This window comes from Phasianus colchicus, chromosome 14 (assembly GCF_987193195.1).
Source record: "Phasianus colchicus chromosome 14, bPhaCol1.hap1.1, whole genome shotgun sequence".
NCBI classification, from domain to species: Eukaryota; Metazoa; Chordata; class Aves; order Galliformes; family Phasianidae; genus Phasianus; species Phasianus colchicus.
The window spans coordinates 9,523,405-9,547,744 of NC_143449.1; the positions used below are offsets into that span (position 1 = coordinate 9,523,405).

General features: G+C 48.5%; 2 protein-coding genes across 8 annotated transcripts in view; one reads left to right on the forward strand and one right to left on the reverse strand.

Moving 5' to 3' along the window:
- The window catches only part of LOC116229699 (gamma-aminobutyric acid receptor subunit alpha-3-like), an 87,940-nt gene that overhangs the window by 18,379 nt on the left and 45,221 nt on the right, over positions 1-24,340 (reverse strand). For all 7 annotated transcript variants that reach the window (XM_090150218.1, XM_090150213.1, XM_090150212.1 and 4 more), the window contains 3 exons: positions 13,378-13,445; positions 10,573-10,793; positions 2,370-2,452 (listed from right to left, as the gene is read on the reverse strand). In XM_090150218.1, the coding sequence (XP_090006344.1) occupies positions 2,370-2,452; positions 10,573-10,793; positions 13,378-13,445 (372 nt within the window). The remainder of the gene's footprint in view (positions 1-2,369; positions 2,453-10,572; positions 10,794-13,377; positions 13,446-24,340) is intronic.
- LOC149916005 (uncharacterized) lies at positions 52-1,445 on the forward strand. The gene is made up of 2 exons (XM_090150220.1): positions 52-850; positions 1,065-1,445. The coding sequence occupies exons 1-2, from the start codon at positions 122-124 to the stop codon at positions 1,401-1,403; spliced, it is 1,068 nt and encodes a 355-aa protein (XP_090006346.1). The 5' UTR covers positions 52-121; the 3' UTR covers positions 1,404-1,445.

The window sequence follows — 24,340 nt, forward strand, 5'->3', positions numbered from 1 at the left end:
ATGAAGGCATTGCTAGAAAAATATTCCTTCGGAAAACAATAGGTTTCTTTCTACCTACGCTGCCTAGGTAGCTTAAATATCTCGGATCACATTTCCTTGCATATTTCCATAATTAACAAGGATGCTGCCACCCCATTTCCCCAGCAAACAGTCACCAGTCTGTGATGTCACCGTGATGCAGCACGGTCACCACCATGACGTCTGTGACCATCCCAACCCACTCCCCACTCCTCACACCACGGGTGCCACTGCGCTCCATTCTGCTGCTGGCAGGACGACCCTGGTTGGCCGGGGAGATGCTGCGGACAGAAACTTCTGTCAGGGCGAACAATTAATAATTAAAATGGAGACATCTTCATCAGAAACTCCTGGAGTTCCTGTTCCAAATGCTGGCTCGGCAGACTCGGCTTCTCCTGTCCCGCAAAGACGGGGTAAAAGAACAGCTCGGGATGCTGCCTTAGGACCGACACGAGAAGGAAACACTTCTCAGGGGTCACAGGAGGAATCCCGTGCAAAAAGGCAACGGCTTAATCTTTCCACCAAGGGCTCCTGCAAAGCCCATGACTCGTCATGCTTCTTTCTAAGAAAGCTCCGTAACACTGTGGAAAGCGATTGCTTTCAGTCCATCTGGTGGGGTGACGATGAAAACTCCATTGTGATTGAGGAAACCCTCTTCAAGACAGAAGTGCTGGGAAGGACAGGACCTCTACACAACCTCAACATTGGTTGCATGAAAGCTTTCGTTCACCAGCTCCATCTACACGGATTCTTCATTGTGGACAGCGATTTGCCCACATCTGCCTCATGGGCAAAATTCCCAGCAGCCGGAGCCGCGTCTGTTTGCAGTGAGGTACGCAGTCCCCCTGCCATAGGACACCTCTCGGCACGGGTGGGATTGGTGGCTGGTCCCTCCTGAGGGGGCTGCAAGTTGGTGGCATTTGGGTTTCCAAACCCGCTTTCCTGCTTTTGAAAATCCTACAGTTTCTGATTATTAGTGAATGTAGCTTTGTCTTTTCCAAGCTGGAACATGGTGGCATCTAACTCTTCTCCTCTGCATTCTGCAGGTACTCTGCTACTACAACCCCAACTTCAAGAGAGAGTACCCACATCTGCTAAGATGGTTCAAGCGAAGCGCTGGCGTACGAAGGAGAGCATCAGCTGCATTCCCAGCGGAGCTGGATTTCGAGGAGGGCCCCGTGAGCAGCCCTCCGAACAGACGGCGAGGCCCTGCAGCAGCAGCGGGCAGTGAGCGCGCCGGTAGCAACCAGGATGCTGCTCCTGCTGCATCTGCTGCTCCTTCATCTCCCGAACCAAACGTTCCTTCTCCATCAAGGCTGGGACCAGACAGCAGACCTGGAGGCGATGGAGTTGGACATCAGCACAGTTTATGCTATAGGAGATAGAGATCCCAGGTACCAAGTGAATAGAGTAGAGAAGTTCCAGAAATAAACGTTCTGAATATTTTCCAGTTCTCCCGTCCTGTTTCCTCATGTGACGGTGGCTCTTCCTGGGCCCAAGGGTGGGGGAGATTTCATTTCTCTCACCTGGTTCAAGCAATGATGGGAGCAACGGCGGGAGCGGGGAGGTACAGGGCGTGAGCTGGAGCTGCCTCAAGTACCCGATCCCCTTCCTTCTCTCTGCCTGTCCTCTCTGGGTGGATGCCACCATGGCAGTGAGCCATTCGGCTTGTGGGGATCCCTGGTGGTCATGGAGGTGCATTTGGCTGTCCTGCAAGCAGCATGTGTCTGGCAGCAGCACTGCCCTTCTGCTCACCACCCCGAGCCATGCTGAGCTTCCTGCCAGGGAGCGGCTTCCAGCTGTGGGCAGCTTGCTGGTGCAAACACTGATTGAATCCTGCTCCAACATGAGAGGTGAGCTCCGATTCCACACAGGTGGGTGCTTTGGGAATATACATACTCACAGTAATCAGGGACAGCTCTCTGAGCTGCTTGTATCAGACCTTTGAACGTTCACAGGAGAAAGCAGTAAAAAATACCCAGAGGAGCCACAGAGATAATAATTCATCAAGGACAGGAGCAGCTGCAAGACTGGTAAGGCTGGGAACAGCCTTCACCTCACCAACAGACTGCAAATCTTCCCTAAATCAGGACTTGTTTGGTGTTGGGACTGAGACTCCCAGTCTGCCTGCTCTTCACTTGAAAGCAGGCTGCCTGACCATGTTCCTTGGTCATTTCTGATGACAGCAGGAATTTTGTGCAAGACACCAGAAACAAATTTTTGGTTGTGTTCCCATCATCAACTATTCTGTAATAACACCATTTCTAAAACCCTGGAAGGCACTGGCCAGGTGAAGGATTGTTCTTTTGTTCTTAAGCCACCTCCTTACAGAGGCTGATCAAGGTACTTACAGCTCCCAAATTTCAGCGGGCATGCGTGCACATCCATTGGGAAGTCCTCCAGGTGCATGGGGCACTCTGCATGAATGGTTAGCCTACAAGACAGAACACAAGGCATGGTCAGAAATACCAGGCTGCAGAGGATCCCACCTGGCTCTTCTGCCATGACATCTTTACACCACATCCATCAAAGGCAACAAAGGCCTCGATGTGGTCACTAACCTAAGGGTCTCTGGGCAGAAGGCCATCAGCTGCTGAGAGCAGCAGGCACACCAAGCTGGCCACATTTCATGTTTTGAACTCAGCCCTACTGACTGAGTTTATCTACTCAGTGCAATCAGAAAATCTGCCAATGCCCAGGACTTTTGTTTGCTTATGAACTGTGCACAAGGAGCTCATTAATGTCTGGTGCCAGGGGATATCTCATGGACCATGCTGGGAAACAGAGGGAAAGTACTTCCAGGGACAACTAACACGGCTTTTTCTTCCCAGTGGCCTGGAAGGAGCTGAGGGCTCAGATTATTCAGTGAAGCCACAGTGTGCTTCAGGTACACTGAACAAAGTCAGAGCCACGTGCACGTGGGGCACCTGAGCTCATGTCTCCAGCCAGTGGTGGCACTGTAGAAGATGCACACAGCAGATGCAGAATCGTGCATCCTGGAGCTGTTGTGAGACTGCAGGACAACTCGTGCTCTTCAAGCATCCATCATATCCCAGCGGGATGCCCTGTCAGGAAGCAGCCTCACAAGGGTGGTGCAGCCATCATCACAGCATGCTGCAGAACACGGGGCCAGGCATGAAAGGATCCATTATAAAGGGCTCTAAAAAAGGAAGCTCTAAACTCTTCCTTCTTGAAGTATTAAAAAGCCTGCAGACTAGGAGGGAGAGCCAGAACAGATGACTTCCCAGGAGACTTCTAATACCATCTTCTTTGGTGGTACAGTTTGGTCTAAAAAAGACCCACTTCTGATGGCTCAGAAAAAACAACCTCTTACAGAAGCAAGAGAAGGATTCAGAGGACAAGTGCACAAGCCTGAAGGGTAAAGGTTGCCTGTGGAAAACTCAAGTTAAGAGGCATAATGGAAATATTCCAGCAAGACATATTCCTTTAGCTGCAAAATGGGCATCTAACATAAAGAAAATGCTGGGATTAGTTACTGTCCACAGAAAATGTTGAGGCTAGAACCTAGAAAAAATAAGGGGTGCAGATTTTGTCTGCAAGAAATAAAGACAAAGAAAAATGAAAAAAAAAGAAAGAAAATTTTAAAGAGAGAAAAAGAAAGGGAAAGAAAAGAGCAGATGTTTTCATCGATGAAATGATTCTAGAAAAAAAAAAAAAAAAGAGGATTATTTTTTAAAGTTGGCATCAAAGAGTTTTGTTGGACAGAAGCAAACACATCCCAGAACACTCTAAGCACCTTTGCGGGGAAACCAAGCAGAGGGAAAGTGGTTTGGGGCCAGTGGAGCTCCAGGGCCGCTCAGCGAGGACAGAGGCTGTGATGATGATGACCGCAGGTGGCAGATGACAGGCAGGAGTGAGCTGTGTGCCAGGGATGGAGCAACAGCACACTCTTGCAGAGCTGCTCCACTTTGGCTGCTGTACCGTGAAAACACCCTGACAGCGATGAAGTTTGCTCTGCTGGGTGAAGGAAGGAACCTGATTTTGGACCCGTATCCAGTCTCACTTGCTGCTTTTAGATGATGTGCAGAAGATGGCATCCCAGGCAGAGGCACTAAAGAGGTGGAGGAGCAGAGCTGGAAGCTGCCACAATTTCGATGGAGTAGGGTGGCCCATGTGCATGAACAGGAACCCCTGAAGCACTCACAATGGCTATAAAATCCAGTAAATCCATCCTTAGGAGAGCTCTGCGAGGATAGGCACATGGCCCCATTGCAGTCTACGTCTTAGTCTTGTACAGCATGGCAAAGGAAACAGGTGAGGAAAGTGGTTTCCTGTGGCCTTCTGCATCTCTCCCCAGGGTAGGTCAATGGTACCTCCCTGTTCTGTAATTCAACAGAAGTAAATGCTCATTTCTGCTGTTTTTCAGTGCCAGGTACTACTGTCCTGTCTCCAGCCCCAGAATTAACCATACAAACAGCAACTCCCACAGTCAGGGCAGGCTCAGCTCTGATAAGCATTTCTCAGCTAACTCAGCACCAGCAGGACATGGCCCATAGATCCTTACAGAGATGTTGGGCTCTCAGCCCAACCATGGTTAATGCAAGGCTGCATACTCTGGCCAAGTAGTCACAGGTTTAGTGTATCTGTGCAGGTAGACTCCACGTCCAACAGAGAAGACCAGTGGATGTTTATGGAGAAGTACAAAACCCAGGCAAATTCAGAGCTCTTGTCAAGCGTATGAGCACAGTGGTGCAATGATTTTCTTCTCAGGACCTAAATAATGCTACCAACCAACTGCACCTTCACTTTGATGTCTCCTTTTTTGCAATCTGGATGAAAATTAAGACTTCATGAAGCAGGTATAAAAACCTGGTAGCAAGGTGTGAGTTAGAAGCCTTGCTCCTCTCATTCAGTTTCTCATGAAATGTGCCAGCTTGGAGATGGAGAGCTTAATTGTTTGCAAGCATGTCTTCAATGGCTTTAACACTCCATTCTTTCTGTTTCCTTTCCAACTGCACTGGACTTTTTGCTCCTAGTATTTGTCATTGTCACTTGCATAAAGGAAATGCTGATGCACAAAATTTAGCATTTCACCTGTCTCCCTCAGGAGGCCACACAAGACTTTTCCTTTTAACCCTCCTGATATTTCTTTGGCTTCACCAATTGCTTTATTATTTCAAAAGGCTCTTAGCTGGGTGTTCCCAAAGCCAGCTTTTCCAAAGGACTTTTCTTCCTGCTCAGCGCTTTACTTCTGATGTGTCCTGAATCCCCAAAAAGCAGAATGGCCTTTTTCATCCACTGTACTGGCTGAGAATTTTGGCTGTGATCCATGGCTATGGATAAGGCTGAACACCAACAACTCAAGGGACCACAGATTATGGGTCCAGTGGCTGAGTGCCATTCAGAACAGCCAGAAAGACTCTCAGAGGGGGCCAGGCAGCAGCAGAGCTGGGCACAAGTTGGCCTTGGCCATACCCTGCTGCCCAATCCAGGCCACAGCCAACATAAGCAACTGCTGTCAAGGGGAGGAGACAACTTTATAACAGTGCTGGATGACTTTAGTTGTATGGGAAAACAGCGGTCACATTCTACATCTGAAGTGTATTTTAATAGCTGAGTCAGTAAGAAAAAAACAAAATACAATAAATCCATCAACAAACTACTGGAAAAGCAACCTAATCTTCCACCTTTACCGCCCACAATTGGAGGAGGGTTTTGAAGTCTCCTGAAATTAAATAAAAAGGAAAACACTGTATCATCCCAGTGAGATGAGTCTGGTTCAGCAATTTCAGCTAGCCTGAAGTCAGCACGTTCGCAGACAATGCTTGCTGAAGGGAAAAGGAGTGCAGCATTCCTGTTCTCAGATATTCTCCTTGGCCTGAAGCCTCTGCCTTTGCCCCACGTGCACTGGCTCCCTGAGAAGCTCTGTTCCACCACCCCGTGTGCACTGCTCACTCCTTCCCACCCTCTGCGCCCCTTGGCTATCCTTCACCCCCCTTCACCATGCCCTCTCCAGCACACGCTCATCTTTCAGAGCACTAATTAGCAGCAGTATTTAGGTGAGCTGCGGCATCAATCACTGCTTAGCAGAGTGCTCACATCCCCCCCCTCTTCCTCCCCTCAGCCTTCCCTGCCACCTCTTGTTGCTGGAAGAGGACTCCTCAGCACCATATGCTCTGCCTAATGAAACGTCAAAATGTCAGACTAAGAGGAATGTATCTCACTTCCCAGACAATTACCACTGCCTCTGCAGCATTTGGGTAGAACAGTTTGTTGCAGAAAGCCTCATCTTTGCCCCTGACCCTGTACCAGCTTGCCACGGAGATTTGCTTCATCACTCAGGTTCAGGTCTGGACATCTGAGTCTTGAAATGCTATCACAAAGCCTAACCAGAATGTGAAAAATAGCCGGACTGCCAGCAACCACATCCTCCAGCTGCTGTATCCTTTGGCTCTTCTGTCCCAGCCACAAGCAATAACTTGTTCAGAACTGTCTTGAAATAGAACTGCAGACCCCTCGTGTTTTCCCTCTGCTTTGCTGCCACAGCAGCACCAAAAGTGGAACACCCAGTGAGAAGCCATGTTTTCCTCTTTAAAGTCACGGGAAGCCCTTTGAACTGCTCAACACAATGGCAAGAAGCGTGAGTCAAGCTAAACATACCTCTCCCAGGGCTGGCGGTACAACAAACCTCTTCAGCTGCGTTCTCATGGTTACCGGCAGCTTAGCGAAGCCTTTGATGTGTCATTAGAGCCCCTGTCGTTACCTGCCTCGTGCTGCAGGATGAGCGAGAGCCGTGGTCCAATTTCTGGGATGCAAAATGTAATAATCCTTCGGTGTACGCATGGCACAAAAACATGACAGCACCCCGCACAGCAAAGCCAACTTTGTTTATGCTGAGGATATTGCTTGAGTTTTGTCCTGATTTCTCCTCCAGGAGAGTCATTAATAACCAGTCAGGACAGATAGGTGGTGTTCGTGGTTCGGGCTGTGCTCAAATCTAGGTTAGGTTTAATTGCTGGGGTTTGAGTTTGAAAGCCATGTTGCTACTGGAATCCTTGTGCTGGATATAAAAACACCAAATTCACTCTGCAGCCCCCAGGAGATTTCAGCCCGTGATGGCAGGAATGCAGGGAGATGAGGTGATCTCTGAAGATTTCTCCCTCTTGGGACAGCCTGCAGAAAACTAAGCCTGGAAAATAGGTCGTTTTTGCTTTTGGATCCACTCTGGAAACAGTTTGGAAGGGAAAAGCTTCAAACTGGCTATGCAAACCTCAGCCCATCTAATCAGCTGTGTGCATTCTCAGCAGTCTGCTTTGGTCTGCTTGGGTCTGTTTGTGCTTTTGTCTACAGCTAAGGCCAAGGTGGGATGAAGCCAGAGAGCTGTCAAATAGTCCAAAATGCCCAGAGGAGCTGGTTCTGTGGTGTCCGAGCTGCTTCTCTGGCAAAGAATTATGGTTCACCTCCATCATGTGGAATAAAGACAGTAAAGACAACACAAAGGCTTGGCTGGGAGTTACCCTGTTACCCTGCAAGACCCTGTGACTTCAAAAAGGAGCCTGGATGTCACCAGCCCTAAGCATGTTGCAGTGAGGTATGGGGCTTGTTATCCAGGGCCATGGCCAAGCAGGACTGCATGTGCCCTGCGCACCTTTGTGCCTTGCTTTCTCTCCTGCTCTGCCCCTAATTCAACCAAAGCTTCACTTCTCCTTTCCAGGTGCACATTGCATTTAGCAATACATGTTCCTGAGGCACGCAGCTGAATGCGTCAGTCCGACAGTTAAAGAAAACATCCTCTGAGTGCATAACTTGAGCACATATTGTCTGGGAAACACTCTGACAATAAGCACAAAGCCTCGACATGCCACTCTGACAGCCCCTCTGAAGAGCAGAAGAGCTCTTTAAAGCCTGGATTCACACAGTTGAATCCCTTCGGCACAGCATCAAGCTTTCTCTGTTTTCATGTTTCAAGGCCAGGAAGAACCAGAACATTATCAATGTGCCCCACACAATTTGAGGCAGAGATTACATCCAGAGATTGCTGCAGCAGCCAAGTTTTTGTCCGTGCCTTATGTAAATCCATGCACAATCCCTGGTTTGCTGCACTCAACTCTGACATCAGTGCTTTGAGGCCCTGGCTGGGCTTTGTGAGCTACTCAGATGGTATAGGAGCTCCAGAAACAAGACAGCAGAGCCAGGGCTACATGATAAGGCTGTGTTTCCTACACCCTTGAAGGCATCCGAAGCAACAGGGAAGAGGCTGACAGTAGCCCTGTCCATGGCTCAGCAGCCAGAAGGAAGGGAATAGAGAAACACAATTTTGTGCTGTAGTCACAAAGGTCATCTCATCACCCCGGTGCCAAGCCTGAGCCAGGGATCAGATGTCTGCACTGTGGCACTGCACTGATCTGTGAGGAGGCTGTGCTGTGACTAAGGGCAGTTTCTGGATGCCCAGCTACAGTGGGTGTGTGACTCCTTGAAGCTCAGATCAGTAACAAAGAGGCTCTCACCAGGAGTTATAAATATTGTCACTCAGGTGTAATTTTGCTGGATGCATGTGTCAAATGTTCTGTTCCACCAGAGCAACTTCATCCATAAACGTAAGCCTTGACTAAGAGAAGTTGGCTTTCACAGCAGGATAAATAGCAAGAGACACATCTCTAATTGCACATCAGCAGAGCTGATTCCTCAAAGATATTGGCTGGTACAAGGTAAAGGAGGAGGACATGTCTCAAGAGTCAAACTGCATGGCAAAGTTCCAGTCTTGACCAAACCTGAAAGGGACTGCCTGGGCCAGAGGCAGCATGCAGCCCTGACAGCCCAGCCCATCTATCCTGACAACAGGAGGTCCACATGCACTATGGTTCTCAGCGATGGGCAATACAGTATGTGATAAGATATCTGGTCTTCACCTTGCAAAGATGTATATGTAAGAGAGACAAGAGCAGACACAAAGGTGGTTCCTTTGTGGAACTTCCTTCATCATCCCTCCTTCCATGGGAATGGGCTAAGCTGAAGGATGTGCTGAATTTACTTAAAAGCCCCTGTGACTCCGCTTCCTTCAAGAAGCTCGTTCCCAAAAGCCTCGTGATGCTGGCATCTGCCCAGCCGTAAATGGAAGAGCAAATTCAATACTTTCTCTGTCACACAAAACTTGCTGAAGCTGATGGTTGTTTGCTGAATAAAGAACAAGCGAAGTGATATAAAAACCCTGAAATTGGGTCTTTTTTCTGCCTTATGCCAGTAGCTCCTCTAATACTGTACAGTCAGACAATGATACAAACTGGGGGAGTGTTAGTCATCCACATGCAGGTCAGACAGCCAGGAACAGAACTGAGCCCTCAAGTCAAATTGGGCTTCTCTCTTCATTTACCCCATCTGCCTCGGTAACATGAGATCCTTGATGTTCAGAGACCCAAACCCCCAGGGCACAGGCAGGATTAGCTCATATCTGAGAGCTGCTGCACAAAAGCAGAGCATTGTTTATCAATGTAGGCTGTAAAACTTGCTGACATCGTAGATCAGCAGCCAGCACAGCTATGAAGAGATGAAATCCTGTCTGGTCCCCAAAAAGCAAAGGTGAAAGTGCAACATCTCAGCCAACCAAACCCACAGAGAAGTGTGCTACTAGTCTGGATTGGCTTGAAGATGGAGGCAGAGAAAATAATTTTTGAAGACAAAAATGTACACCTTTCCATAAACACCTCAGTACCATTTTTATGCATCTATGAGTAGCTTGCTGCTTCATTTATAGGTCTATTTACCTTGGAAAGTGGATTAGCACATCATTCCCAGGTGGCAAACATTACTTACATGGATGAATAGCTATCAAGCATATAGGAACCTCTCGACATGAATGAACACATACTTAACCCAACCTCCACCTGTCACAGTTCGTGGTAAGTGTACATACCAGAGCTGTTCTTGAGAGATGCAGAGCATGGTTCCCAGCAACCACCTATTTGCAGAAGGAAGGCCCCACAGCAGAATGAGGCAGCTTGTAATACAGTCTGTGGACTCATGCTGCACATGGCTGCCCTGTGGCTGGGACTTCTGCAGAAGACTTTTTTAAAAGCTGGTGATTTTTTTCCTAGAGATGATCACTGACTAGACAGGTTGGGATTTTGGATTCCGTGAAGTAGGAAGAAAACCCCTGTTCTCACAAGCAAACCCCACAGGGCTCTGGGGTAATATGCTGAACAAATTCAAATCTGTTCTCAAGCTGCTGGAGAATATCTAATTCTCCCCTCTTAATGTTTCCTACCATTACCAAAATCCTGACTTCATATCCCATCAGAGATCAGGAACAAAAATAACCACACTGGCAAAGAAATTCCTCAAACTATAGAATTAAATACTTTCACATCATCACAGAAAAGAAAAAAAAGTCAACTTGAATGATGAGAAAAAAGCTACTTGCACAAACGTGCTGAAGTTGAGGACCAGTGATGCTACGTAGGTAAGAAATAAGGATAGTAGGGGTAGCAGCTCTGCTATGCTAACAGTGAGAGTCCACACAGTTGTTACATACCCTTGGGGTCCCGTAGTAGCTTGCACATGTACCTGGAAGACCCTGGCCCAGAGCCACAAACTCACCTCATTGTGTACAGGAGCGTGCCATTATCCACCAGGCGCAGCAGCTTGTTGGGCGTTGTCATGTTGTGGGCAACAGATTTCTTCCCATTGTGGAAGAAGGTATCAGGAGTCCAGATCTTGCTTGCCAGCAGGTTGTTCAGAGGAAGGATCTTCATGGGACCGTCAAACTTCAGCCTCTCGTCTCTCCAGGATTGCCGGAAAAAAACATCAATGGTGTATTCCTTTGTGGAGAAAGGAGAGAAAAGTGAGTCTTACCCCTTTCTGTAAACACCTCTAATACTTCACAGTCAGTGATACAAGCTAGGGGAGCATTGGTCATCTACAAGCCTGTCAGACAACCACAAGTCAGACCAGAGCATCAAAACCCCACAGCTCAATGGTGACCCCAAGGCAAAATGAGATCAGTATGTGGCACTTGCATGTGGGCTGCCGTTCCTCTGAGCCATGCCACCTCGTGCCCTTTCTGGGCTTGTGTCACTTGAGGGAAATGCCTGATTCCATCAGCATGAGCTGCTGCACTGCTCACCTCTGTGACACACACCTCGTCCTGCTAACAAAGGATCTCATTAGTTCCCAAGATTTTCAGAGAGAGAAGGGGACTTTGGAAAATCTGTCCCAGCTGTTCTTCCCCTGCCGCTGCAGTTTCATAGTCTTTATTTATGGGCTCCTGGAGGCTGCAGAACCAAATAAACTTATCATTGTGAGTGATTTCTTTCCTGCAGCTCTTCTCAGCAGCATTTAAAAGCTGCTGCACATCACTTTCTTATAGGTCACAGAAATTCCTACAGGTTTTGCAGCAGATGGCAGCTAAGCAAAAGCATCTCAGTAAAGAAATTCAGCCTTGCTCCTTGGCTACAGAGCCATTCTGTCCAAATATGAAGAGAGAAAGAGAGAACCCTATAGTCCCATGGCTCTTATCCATAGGGAATATTCTGCCCCTCCACAGAAGATGACCCTCCCTTAGTGGTCTCAAGTTCAGTAAAGACATTAGTCCAAATGAATCCATCCATAGGAGGTAGGTCTGGTAAAGTACTTATTGGGATATAATAAGAATGAAGAGCCCTTAATTCTTATTAAAGCTAAGGAAACACTCCCAAAGAATAGAGATACCATGTAGATATTCTTCCCCTCTTTTTTATCCTTCTTTCCACAAGAGCATCATTTCCAGGTCACTCCTTCCAAGGAACACACTAGCTTCTAGGCTATGTTCTTCTCTGCCTTATAGAAGTAACTGAGCACATGACGACTGAGTCCTTCTCCTGATTCCATCCACCAAAGCATGAAATTACTTTTTTTTTTTCTTTCTAATTTTCCAGGGACTGAGGCCAAGCTGCAGGAGGTCACTACTGAAGATTTGGGCGTATGTCAGGTCCCATCAGCCTCTTTCCCAACCAAATTGAAAATGAGACAAGAAGTCCCTCAGAGCATCTCCTGGAGAAGGCACACACGTCCTCCTCCGCATTTCGTTACCAGCTGCTGTCCTCCGCGCTGCACAGCAGCTCTACCTGCCTCTCCTCCATCATCATAATTACAGCCTGTGTCTGCATCACGATGCACAGGAGCAGCTTTCCATCGCGATGAGTAATGGCTGTGGGAGGGACGGAGCCAGCTCATCGGGCAGATGTGAGCGGGAAGGGAGGGACTTCCCTGCTCCTGAGATGAAAGGAACCCCCGCGGAGGAACGGGCTCTCCCCACGCTTCCAGGGGAGATGGGGTTTTTCTCACACATCCCTGAGAGCATTTAACACCAGAACGGCACGCTCAAACACCATTCGCCACGCATTTGTAAAATACATGGAACCAAAGCATGCACGGGGGAAATAATTTATTATTCTTTAACTGTCTCCCTAATTTTAAATTCATTTTGTCAAATCACATCACGGAGAATACCTTCCTCTTTTCAATACCTCAAATTTCTTCTTCACAGTTCATTATACACGCTCCCTTAATCAAATATGCTCCACCTTGGAAGTAATTATCAGATACTCCCCACAGGCTAAGATTGCTGAATGCATTATGGGTCCCTGCTGCAGCAGGATAGTGAGAGAGATGGAGAGAACTCAGATGAGATTCATACTCGACATTAAGTTAACTTTTCACCCCAGGAGAATTGGTCTTTTCAAAGCCACATGGGGCTGTGTGGTGGGGCTAGCACTGCAGAGAGACTTAGTTCTCCACCTGACTGTTGGTGAGGCAGCCAAAGAGATGCTCACAACCATGTGAGCACAGAAAATCAAACTTTCCCCTCTTTGGAGGGGCTGCAACAGGCTGGAGGACATTGCTTGGCCCAACTGGAGAGGGCAGCGACTCCCTCCAAGCCCAGCACTTCCCATCATCTGGAACCAGTAATCAGGTCCCATCTGCAGAAGGGTCCTGGCCATAAATGCAGGATGTCCTCACATGGCAGCCCTCAAACACTGAGCAGCCACAGTCAGGCAGCTCCTGTGCAGCGGGGCGCACATGGAGTCCAGGCTGCAAGAAGCGCTGTTGAGAAAGCTCACTATTAATTATGCTCCACAGTCCTGTTTTAATTAGAAGACAAACTGATGTGGGAATACAAGCCTAGATTCAGACCTCAGGCCTTTTCATTAATAATTTTCCCTGAACATGTCAAAATATTGCAGTCAGTTCACTCTTTTTCTTTTTTCTGCTTTGCCTCCTTTCTGGTTCAAGCACTGGGGACTGTTTGTTGGAGGAATCCATCCTCCTCTGGCATGCCATCCACAAAGGCCAGGCCTGAGTGTCCTCCCTTCTCCCAGGACCAAGCAACCTCCCCCTGTCAGGCAGCTTCCCAGTGGCACTTACCATGTCTGTGTCTGAGACGGGGCCGAAACTTGTCACGTAAATATCTGTCTTGACTTCAGTTACACTGTCTGGAAAAAAAAAAAAAAAAAAAAAAAGAAAGAGGAAAAAGCAATTAGATAATAGAGTTCATTGTCCAAGAGGGAAGTTGGGTGTTGGTGTGGTGTTTTTCATGGCAGATGCCACCCTGGCAAAGCCTTTGGTGACCTCGCACCACACTCGCTACTGCACTCAGCACAACAGCTGCCTTTATCAGTTGCAATTGAGCAAATCCATCTCTAAGCAGCTCCACTGCTCTCCAGTTACACCAAGATGAGTTTGTCCCACGCAGCCTGATGCTGTGTGTTTACGAAACGCAGGCAGCTACTCAATACACAACACAGCACAGATCCATTTTCAATATAGAGATATGTGCTGAAACGCCTTTTAATCTGCAATCCCTTTGTGCCTCCCAGCCTGATAAACAGCCGAGGAATGTTCTACCAGTTTTAGGAAACCTTGGTTTTGTTACAGCTTCAGGCTTGTCTGTACATAAAAAGAATCAATATTCGGATTGCCTTTTTTCTCGCGCCGTGCTTGCTGTTCTCCTGATGAGCAACTGCTCCTGCAAAGCTGCTGCCCCCATGCATTGCACAAACAGCTGCACCCCAGTGCGCTGTCCTTGTGGATGCTGAGCTCCAGACACTGCCCATTGCCTCACTTCCTTCTTGGAGCAGCAAAACTTGGGGCAGTGTTACTCATGTGCCTTCAGGTCAAGATGAACTGAAGTGCTGCCCCGAACAAGGCCAGCAGCAGGCATTATTCACGCCAAGCAGCACACACATTGCTCTCATTTTGACTCCCTTCATTGCAATCTCGGCGTGTTCGCTAAATCAAATCTCTGCTGCTGTCCCATTTTGCAGGGAAAACAAGGCACAGCAAGTGGGTGACATTCTGGATTCACATCGCTATGCTCTCTGCCCACTGGGTTATACTGGAAAATGATGAATGAGATGAGTTCAGCACTATGCTAACATAAATCCTTTCTGCTTTAGGGATAGATCATGCAGTCGTACTCCTTTTGTATAGCACTGGCTGGCTGGGAGCTACTTTCCCAATGGAAGAATCAATTTAGAACCACTAGTAAGAGCTTTATTATATATATTTATCTGCAGTGTCCCATTGTGGCTACTGCAGCAGCTTTGAAGGTAGCCTGGATGGCCCATTGCTCAGCTCAGCTATGGAAATCCTTCCATCCCCTGACAGTTATTTTGCTGTATTATGAAGCTTAGCTTTGTGCTTCAAAGTTTTGTATCCAAAAATAAGATAATGCATTCTGTCAGGGTTTTCTCCTTAATGGCTCAACTATACGTATACATGTCTTTAGTTATTATGGCTGGCGAGCATCTGACGCAGCCTGTGGCTGGTATTATTGTGCTATATAAGTAACCCTTGATCTTGTCTGGATGTGATGAAAAGAAGGTTAAAGAGAAATATGTATGCAATACATATCTTTCTGAAACACCCAGAAGCAAATGAGACAGCATCCTGAGCAAAGTGAGCTCTGTAAGACTTAAATACTCGGGATATTCTCTCCACCTTCCTCCAAGCTAGTTCCCAAATGAGATATGTAGCAAAGAAGAAACCTCCAGTGAAGCGAGGCTCTTTAACGTATTCTGTGAGAGAAAACTCATTATACTTCAGAGAAAACACAATATTTCTCCCTCCCCTCCTCTTTTCCTGGTGTTCAGCTTGCTCACCATAAATAATTTGCAGCTGTACATCTCAGAGCAGCTCCACGGCTGGCCATGCAATGCAGCAGCCAGGTGAGCCTTGTGGGAGCTCTGCATATTGCAGGGCAGCTCCATCATTGGCACATGCTGGGGCTCTGGGCTCAGACACTGGGTTATCGATCTCCCCCAGAAAATTGGGGAAATTGGGTTCCCTGCACCCCTCGTGGCAAAAACCAGACTGAACCTTCCCATTAATATGTGCACCTAAGGCAGGGCAGGAACTGGCCAGGATCCAGAGGGATTTCTGAAATTAAACCATTCCTGAGCAAGCAGGGATTTTAGCAGAGCAGGAGAATTCTGCGATGAGGAAAACACCAGCAGAGCAGTCCCAGCCTCTGAGATTTGCTTCCTGCGTGATGCTGCAACCTGAGGTGCCTGCACGGCTCACGGCCCTATGACAGTGATACCTCCTTGCCCCTGCATCCCCAGCAAGAAGGATCTGCACACACCTGGGCAGCATCAGAGCAGAACTGCCTGCCCCAGTTTCAGAGGTACAGCAGGGACACCCCAATTCATTCCCAGCCCACAGCCCAGCTGCCTTGCCAACATAGATATGATAACTAAGCAGAGAATTAGGCATTATCCCCAGACCTGTTGCAGAACATGTAGGAGCACTGTGTTCCCATCTGCTGCCACCTGAGGACTGGGAATAGAAGACAACACCTGGAAACAGCAATGGGACTAGAAGAGTACGGGATTTTGGGGCTCAGCATTGTTGAACACGGGCAGAGTTAAGTCAGCCAAGTGGCATGTCCTGCTCCTGTGCCATTTAGAACCATAGAATCAATCAGGTTGGAAAAGAACACTAAGATCATCTAGTCTAACTGTCGACCCATCAGCACTGCCCCTTCTCTCCCAGGCACAAAGTCCCTCCCTGTGGGTAATGCTTTGCTTCCACTGCTCACATTCCACTGCTGGGCAGATCTGCAATGCAAATGTAAAACAAATGCTGCAACATCCCTTCCCACAGCGTTACCATGGCACTCCCTACACCTGCCTGCTTCTTAAAGCCGCTCCTTTCTTTCTTCAGGAATTTGTTACTTCCCCCGTGCAGGCAACAAACCCTCTATTAGCATTATGCGGAGGGCTGGATTCTGCCACCCCATGCCAGCAGGGTGGGCTGCCTCCCTTTCATATGCAGCGTAAAGCAGTGCTTTGGGGTTCCCATTCCACAGCAACCACTCGCCCATCCCCTCCCAGCCCTGGTTTCTCTGCACACGGCCAGGCAGAGGCGGGCATCCCCCTCCCCGCACTCCCCCCCTTTAAGTGCTCACGGCTTCCCGGGCCCGTGAGGAGATGGTTATTATTTACCAAATGACTGAGTGCTATTTTTACTCGCTTCTGCTGTGGGAGCAGAGGCAGAGCCGGAATACAAATCACTGCGCCTCTCTCCTCCCGGCTGTGGATGGCAGCGCTGCCTCGAGCGCTTATAGGGGGGCTTAGGGGCGGGGGTGGGAACGACTGTGAAGGCTCTTACTAAACGTCTTGATGCACTCATCGAGTGCTGCTTATTTAAGAATCTCAGCCGTATTATAACCAATTTGTCCGGTTGCATTTTGGCTCTGGATGTGCCAAACACGGTCACGTTTCCCAGCCGGAGCTCCCGGAGCCGTGCCGTCAGTCTGCAGAGTGATGCACCGGAGGTTCCCCGCTGCTGCGTGCTGCTAAAACGGGGGCAAAGCCGCAGCAGCTCCGTGCTGGGGATTCCGGGCTTCCATGCTGACGTAGGGAAGGCTGCGCAGCCTCAGCTCGCCGAGGAGCTGGGTGAGAGAAGGACGGGGGTTTCTGAGATAACTGCAGTAAGCAGAGAGCAGGACGGTGCTGTCGCAGCACCCAAGGGTACCAGCCCAAAATCTGCTCAAGAACAGTTTCTGAATGCACGTGGTGAGGGCAGCGTCACCGTGCAAAGAGAGGGGATGGCACAGCCATCCCTGCAGCACGTCGGAGCGAGTGTGCCGGGCGGCACGGTGCGCTGGAGCCAGCATCTCCAGGAAGGGAAACACAGAAGGGCAGTCAGTACAGCCAGCCCCACCTCCTGCCTTCCCCAAAGCTCTTGCCTCGCTAACTAATAAGCAGCAGATCATTTTTGCAGCTGCTTTTTGGGTGCCTTCGTCTTCATTTTCTCAGCTTTTTACAGTGGGGATTTAATTTCCTTTCAGTTTCAGACTCTGGAACAAAGGAGGAATAGGATATCCTCCCCTCCCACATCCTGTGCTGCAGCCTCAGGAGTGCAGCCTCTGAGGAACACAGAGCTGACCTATGCCACTGCCCTTGGCTGTGCTGCCCTTGGAGGTGGCACGCTGTAACTGCAGCCCACGCCTCACCCTGATCCCCCTCCGCTCAATGGCATCTCGGTCCCATTGCACCAAACTCAGCGTCTGTATTTCCAAATGCCATTTGGCTGCTTTAGTGCCTCAGCATCCCTGAATATGAAATGACTTGTCCAGAAGTAGTGGCCAATCTCACACCAGATGCACGTGCCCAGGTTTCACAAATTCATCCTCTGAATCTTTCCCCAAATTGAATGGCAGCAAGCACAGGTATGCCAAGCAAAACAAGAATATATATAAGAGACTTTGGTCATCTTATCTGCCTTCCTTACAGAGGAATAAATTGCCACCATCTCCATGAAGAACACAAACAGTAGAGAGCTATGTGATGAAGCTTGCTGCCTCCAAAGGGAGGGCAATCCTGGAGGCACTTGTGCCGCCAAGACTTGGCACCTCTGGTGGCATCTGCCTCTCTCTAGTGAGTACAGAAGGAGAGGAGTGTGAGGGTCTCCTGGATGAAGGCTGGCATTAGCTTCATGCTCCCACCTATAAAGGGCAATGGGGTTAAAAACAACGGGATGCTCACCCACTGCAGAGTGGGGTCAGCCAAGGACTGTGCACGGGAAACTTGCTCTCTGCAAAATAAACCACAGAGTGAGGAAAGAAACAATATAAATGTCTGAAATAAATGTCTTATCTCAGCAAAAGCAGGGGTGAGTAAAAGCCTGCAGGGGATTGCCAATGAGACATTTGGATCAGATCTGTATCTAGCTCTGCCTATATGTCATCAACTATTTGTCTAATGTGGTTTGCTCGGCTGTTAGCTTGTTTTCAGAAGCAGTCTCACAAAGTGGAGATAACTCAGCCCATGTAAGGGATCCAACCCTTCTCTATTACACTCCTGGTGACTTCTGAAGGCTTGGGATCAAACAGGCCTCACAAATGTAAAGGAATCAAGGCTGTTGGTCACTCTCCTTGAAAATATCAGCTGGCTGCACCCAGTGCCCTTTACAGGAACTGTAGTGTGACCATCAGGGACCAAGAGGTCAGCCAGCCACCACCTGAGCATGGCGCATCCAGGACTTACAGCACCTCCATGCCTATGGATGCTCATCCCCAAGGATCCCTGCTGCCACCTGGGCACGAGCTCTGCAGGATACATGGGGAGGGTCAGCTCAGCCTTTGGAACAGAGCAGCCTCCCTGCCTCTGTTCCAGTGCCTCACACCAGCTGATCCCATCCAGCAACCCTTTCTCTTACTTCTTCCATTCATCTGCATAATTTCTCAAGTCTTGCAGGGACTTAACATCTTTGAGGTACCTGCTTTTCTGCCAGCCTTTGTTCAGACCGGCAAATCAGCTCTAAAGCTTTCAGAAGACAAAAGACAGAAAGCAAGCTGTGATAAACCTCACCCCATTAGGAGCCCAGGCAGAAAAAACTACCAAAAAGGCTTCATAGAACCATGCGCACAGCTCATGAAATTTAATTTAGCTTCCCCTCATTGCTCCATGTAGACACGCACATATTCTTATTACTGCGTTAAATGAGTGACATCAAATACAAGCTCAGAGGCTAGAATCAGTATATGGTGCAAGCTTTTGGCAATATATATATCTATAAATTAAAATATCCACACAGAGAAGAGTCAGAAGAAGGAATGTGTGAGGATGTGCAGTCATGGAGGCTTCACACACAGCCCTCATCCTCACACATCCAGACTACAAACAGTGACTACAAATTAGCTGAGCTATTTTTGCTACAGACAGAAACAAGAGAATGAACAAAGCTACTGTAGTTTCTATTTTAAGGACTCAGGACACCCTCAGATGCTGTAAAGACAGAGGAGGAATATGTATGTGTGAGCGTGCTTTTAGAGCTCCAGCTCTTTGAAACCCTGTGGTAATGGAAGAGATGCTATGCAAACATGTTTGTTAAATATTATAAGTACAGTGAGAAAATGTGTAAATGTTAATTAGAATACATAACACAAGAAATTCAGTACTGATATCTGCCCTCAATGGCTCAGCCAGGAGAGCTTGGGGAAGGCAGTCCTGGCATGGGCACAGTGTGGCCCCTTCTGCCCCAGCCCCATTGGGTTATCACACACACTGCCAGCTCAGAGCCAGGAAGACCTTCTTTAACACAAACTCACCTCTGAGGGCCCCAAAGGCCATTCACATGTTCAGCTATGAACTGCAAAAACCTCAGCACTCTGTCAATGGAATCCTCAGCTTTGTACTGATTGCTGAGGTCTGTAACTCATCAGAGTTCCAGGAAACAGATAACACAAGGGTGAAATACGGAACTGCTATTGCTAACCTGATAATCGTTGAGATGTAGAAAACCAGTGGAAAGGCTGAAACACTAGGAAACAAGCAGGAAAAAAAAATACAGACTTACTGCATTACATTAATTTTATGTCAATGCAGAGGGAGAGAGAACAATACAAGCTCTCCAGAGCATGTGGGTTGCAGGCTGAGCCTGAGCTCCGAGCTCACCAGCAGTGCCAACCTGCCCTGGAAGAGACCCACATCTCTGCTGTGCGTCAGGTTCCCCACGTCCCTTAGCCTCAGCACTGCTTTCCCATGCCCGTGGCTGTACCTTGTCCCAGGCTGGGTGATGGAAGCAGTGCACAAAAAGCAGCAAAAGCAAAAGGCGGCAGCTCCTGGGGCTTGCTATACGGCTCAGAGCAAAAGTCCATTTAATTCTCAAAGCGTGTCCCCCGAGGCCAGCGCCAGGTACAAAGAGAAAGATACAAGCAAACCGTAGCAGGGAGCAGCACGGTAATTTGCACGCTGGCTCCCTTATTTCCCCTGTGAGCTTCTGCCTGGCATGTCCATCAGTGGGAGAACTCAATCAGCCCCTGCAGCAGCGTGCTGCTGGTGACACTGCGGGCATCCTTCATTGCTATCGAGGTAGTGGCACACCCCCCAGCACTGCCTTTGCCTTTCTGAAGGCTGAGGCAAGGTTTTGAGGTGCTGTCTCTCCCCTCCGATGCATGGGTTGCTTGGCTACACAGCCACTGCTCATTTAGCTGGCAGCCATACCGATATGAGGTACAAATAAACTTTTAAATTCACATTGCCTGGCCCTGGTCAGCTCAGCTGCTGTTTTACTCCCAAGTGAGGAAAACCCTCTGATAGGAGATTCCATCATGACTCCAAATCTTCCACTCCGCAGCAGCTTTTAGACAACAGCACTGCCTGCCCCGTGGGCAGGAAGGCTCTTTGCTTGCTGCAGTTACACAGGGCAATAAATACCGAATTCTCGGTCCTGCCCACTACATGAATTACGATGTGCTGCACCACACTCTGACACTCCCAGCAGAGAAGCACAGAGGGCAGATGCCTCCAGATGTGATTTTTAATTTCCTTTGCTGGGGATAATGTTTTCTTGTTTTAGCAACATGCGTTCAAAGCATTCCAGTTCCCATAGCAACTCCCTGCTTCCATTTAGATGTCATTTCTCATCCCATCCCGTCAGAATTAGACATCTCCTCGCAGAAGTTTTGAAGAAATGTCTTTCTCAAATATATATTTATTAGAGGCAGTGTATGCCAGTGTTCTTTACTGACATGTTTTTTGGCGATTTGCAGCCTACAGTGGAGAGAACTGTCTCCAGAATATGTTGGCTGCCACACTGCCTTTTCTCTGCCTGTTTTCAGCAAAGACTTTCTCTTTTTACTTGCCACATAAAAGCCAGAACCTGCTTTTTCTTGTCTCCTTTTTTCCCCTCAGTCCCTTGTTCCCATCACTCCCCTATGCTCAGCTCCTTGCTGACACAGGGGTTGCCCGTGAGTTCTGCAAACACACTGTAGGAACCCAGTACTGGGCAGGGACTGAGCCAGGCTCCGTCCCACATAGTTTTCTGTACCCATCTCTCTCAGGCTCTGATGCAGCAAATGGCAGTGGCAGAGCCACAGCATCAACCTCCAAGGAAAGCTGCATTCCCAGGGCAAGTGATGTCCAGAGATCCCCTCTTCGCCTGCAGGAATGCTGCAGCAGGCCTCAGAACACTTACACAAGAAAAAAAAACACAGCAAAAATACAAAAAGAAGGATTGCAAAATAGAAACTATTGCAGTTTATAAGCCCCTCAGCCTTGGAAGGAGGATAGAGCAGCATCAGGAGCTCCAGTCCCCTTTCTGCCCCCAGCTGCTTTGGCCTCTTTGGCTCTGATGCACCCCAAGGGAAGAGATGAGGGAGAGGAGTGGTGGTGATGCTCTGCCCTGGGTATCACAGTCAGTGACCCCTGCTTGCACCACATCCAGCACCTCCCACCAGTGCACAGCACACAGGCAGTGCTGGTCTTGGAGGGCATCCTGGCAGGAAACCACATCAGAGCTCCCTAATAGAGCTGTAACATCACAGCTTCAAATTGCCTGCCACCAGGAGACAAATCCAGGCAGGCAAATCACTGGGAGCCGCAAGGATCCAGCTGACAGAGCTAATCCCAGACATGTTTAAATGAAAACACCCAGGGAGCCTCATTCAGACCCTACATGACCACTAAAGCTCACTGCTCTGCTCCATTCTTGGGTGCAGCCTGAGCAGAAAGCACAAAACAAGGCAGAGAATAGGGAGCAGGCCCCACTAGCCTTCAGTAAAGCTCCTGCTCATGTCATCACAGACACCATACAGATAAATGTTACCACTGTCCCCCAGAGAAATTGCTCCGTGTTTTCTTAGCCCAGCCTCCAGCAGGGACACGCAGCCCAGGGGACACTTCTTGCTGACTCCAGGCTTCCCATTAATTGTGCCGTCCCACCAGCCATTAATCAAATGTCTTCCACTGGCATTTTTATTGAAAATCAATTTAATAAAGTAGGTGGGAGTCCACATGCTTCCATAACACCAGATAAATATTCATGGAGGCTTGTGCTGCTTTAGCTAAACGAGATTTTTAAAATTAACTGGTGCAATTCCCATGCTCCTTAATATAGAGCTTGGCTTGCCCTTGTTCAGGGCACTCAGTAGCATACCAAGGAACAGTGCCTTGCTTTCAGGCTGACACCTTTTGGCAAGGATGCTGTCATTGGTATGATGAGTCTGCTGGGGTCACTGCGACCTGGTGCAAATCCCCAGAACCACAGCTGGATTCAGGAGAGCTACCTGGAGAGCAAACCTTGCATTAAGCCACTAACAATGTGGCCACCATTTCTGCCTCCACAGGTGTGCCATTTGATTTATGCTTTTCCCTCCTCATTTAAGCAACTGTTGAGCTCCAAAAGCAAAGGAAAGCCACGGGAAATACTTCTCCTGGATGCTTATTAAAGGGGGTGAAAAGCAACCAAGCTAACACACCAGTGAAACACACCCACACAACGCTTCGAAATGCACAGAGCACAAGGGCTGGGAGCAGAGCCAAATGCCAGGCTCAGTCCCATGGGGACCACCTCTCTTCTGCAGCACCTGCAGCCAGCACTCACCCCAGGGCAACCCCTTGCTGCGGGACAGCAGTGCCCAAGGCTCCTTCCTGCAGCTCTCCCCCTCAGAGACAGCTATTAGCGTTCAGATGGAAGCAAGTAAAACCTGACACATTGATCAAATTTAGTAGAAAGGCAGGATCCAGACAGCCCTTATCAGTGTGGGACTTTTATGGTGTCTAACAGCTTCATTGTTAACTGGAGCAGTGAGGAGCTGCGGCTTCCAAAAAGCAGCAATGCAGGGCAATTCAGCTGCTGCCAGGACTGCTGTCACGTTATCTTAGTGATACCCTTCTCTTGAAAGGCAGTTCTTTGGAAATCAAGTGCATCATCATTTTGCCTCTGCTATTAACACAAACTGACTTGTTTTCATCGTTACAGCCTCGACCTAATTCCCCGTGCACGCGCTCCCTACAGCGGCTCAGATCTCTGGACCGGATTTGCTTTCTCTGTGCTTTCGTGACATGAAGGCTGTGACTAGCCCCAGACAGCCTGGGACTGACAAAAAGGTGCAAAGAGCACTCCCTGCCCTCCTGAGGCAGTGACAGCCTTGTTTCCAATGCCCCAGCTCCAGGCTGGAGATGAACACAGCCCACAAACTGCAACCCTAACTCCTTCCCCTTATCCCCAGAGGTGAACAGTGCTCACTTTCCAACCCTACATGAGTCCAGTCACTGAGTTCTTCCTCATCCACATCATCTGCCATGGGGACAGTCCTGCAAAACCCTGAGCCTACAGATCTGCCCCTGTTCAAGCAGCTGTCCTTCCAAGAGATCACCCGTGCTGGAGACAAACTGCCTGTCAGCAAACAGCATTAAACACAGGGTATCATATTCAACAGATAATGGCATGCTTTTAGTTTAGTCTCTCTTGGATGCAGGTCACACAGCTAATGTCATCTCCAAACACCGAAATCTTGGATGTGAAAAGGTAAAGCTTAATTGCCTTGAACAGCAACTCTTGTATTGACTCCAGCAGCAGGCCCATAAATATTAATACAGCTATATTTAGCCCCTTTCAATTATACATACAAAATTAAACATCTTTCTGGGAACAAATCAGTCAGGATAGGGTTTGGGGTTTCTTCTTCCCCTTTTTAATGCACTGTGCATCAAAATAATAATTCTAATACAGCTGTGGATTAAAAAAAAAAAAAAAGCAACCAACAAAACAGTGGATGGAGGCAGAGGCTTGAAAATACTTCCACCTGCCTCTAACAACCATTCAGCACATTCACACCAACTGCACACACTCCTAACCCACCCCATCTTCTTCTCTCCCTTCTCATCTGCTCTCTTCAGTCCCATCCCTGCCTGGGTAGAGGTGGGCTCCCACCTACACCATGGCCATGCCCAAGCAGTGCCTTCTACAGCCGAGGAGCTTCTCGTTTGTACAAAAATCACATAGCTACCCTCCTGATGTGCAAATTAATTATACGTCTCTTTCCTTGCCAAAGTGGACCTAATGGTATTAGTGTTACATGACAAAGAAAAGCGATCAG

Bases quoted from the DNA above. Each gene is read 5' to 3' on its own strand.
- LOC149916005 (XM_090150220.1), top strand. From the start codon at position 122: ATGCTGCCACCCCATTTCCCCAGCAAACAGTCACCAGTCTGTGATGTC. The intron at 851-1,064 runs GTACGCAGTCCC...TGCATTCTGCAG, and splicing joins CCGCGTCTGTTTGCAGTGAG to GTACTCTGCTACTACAACCC.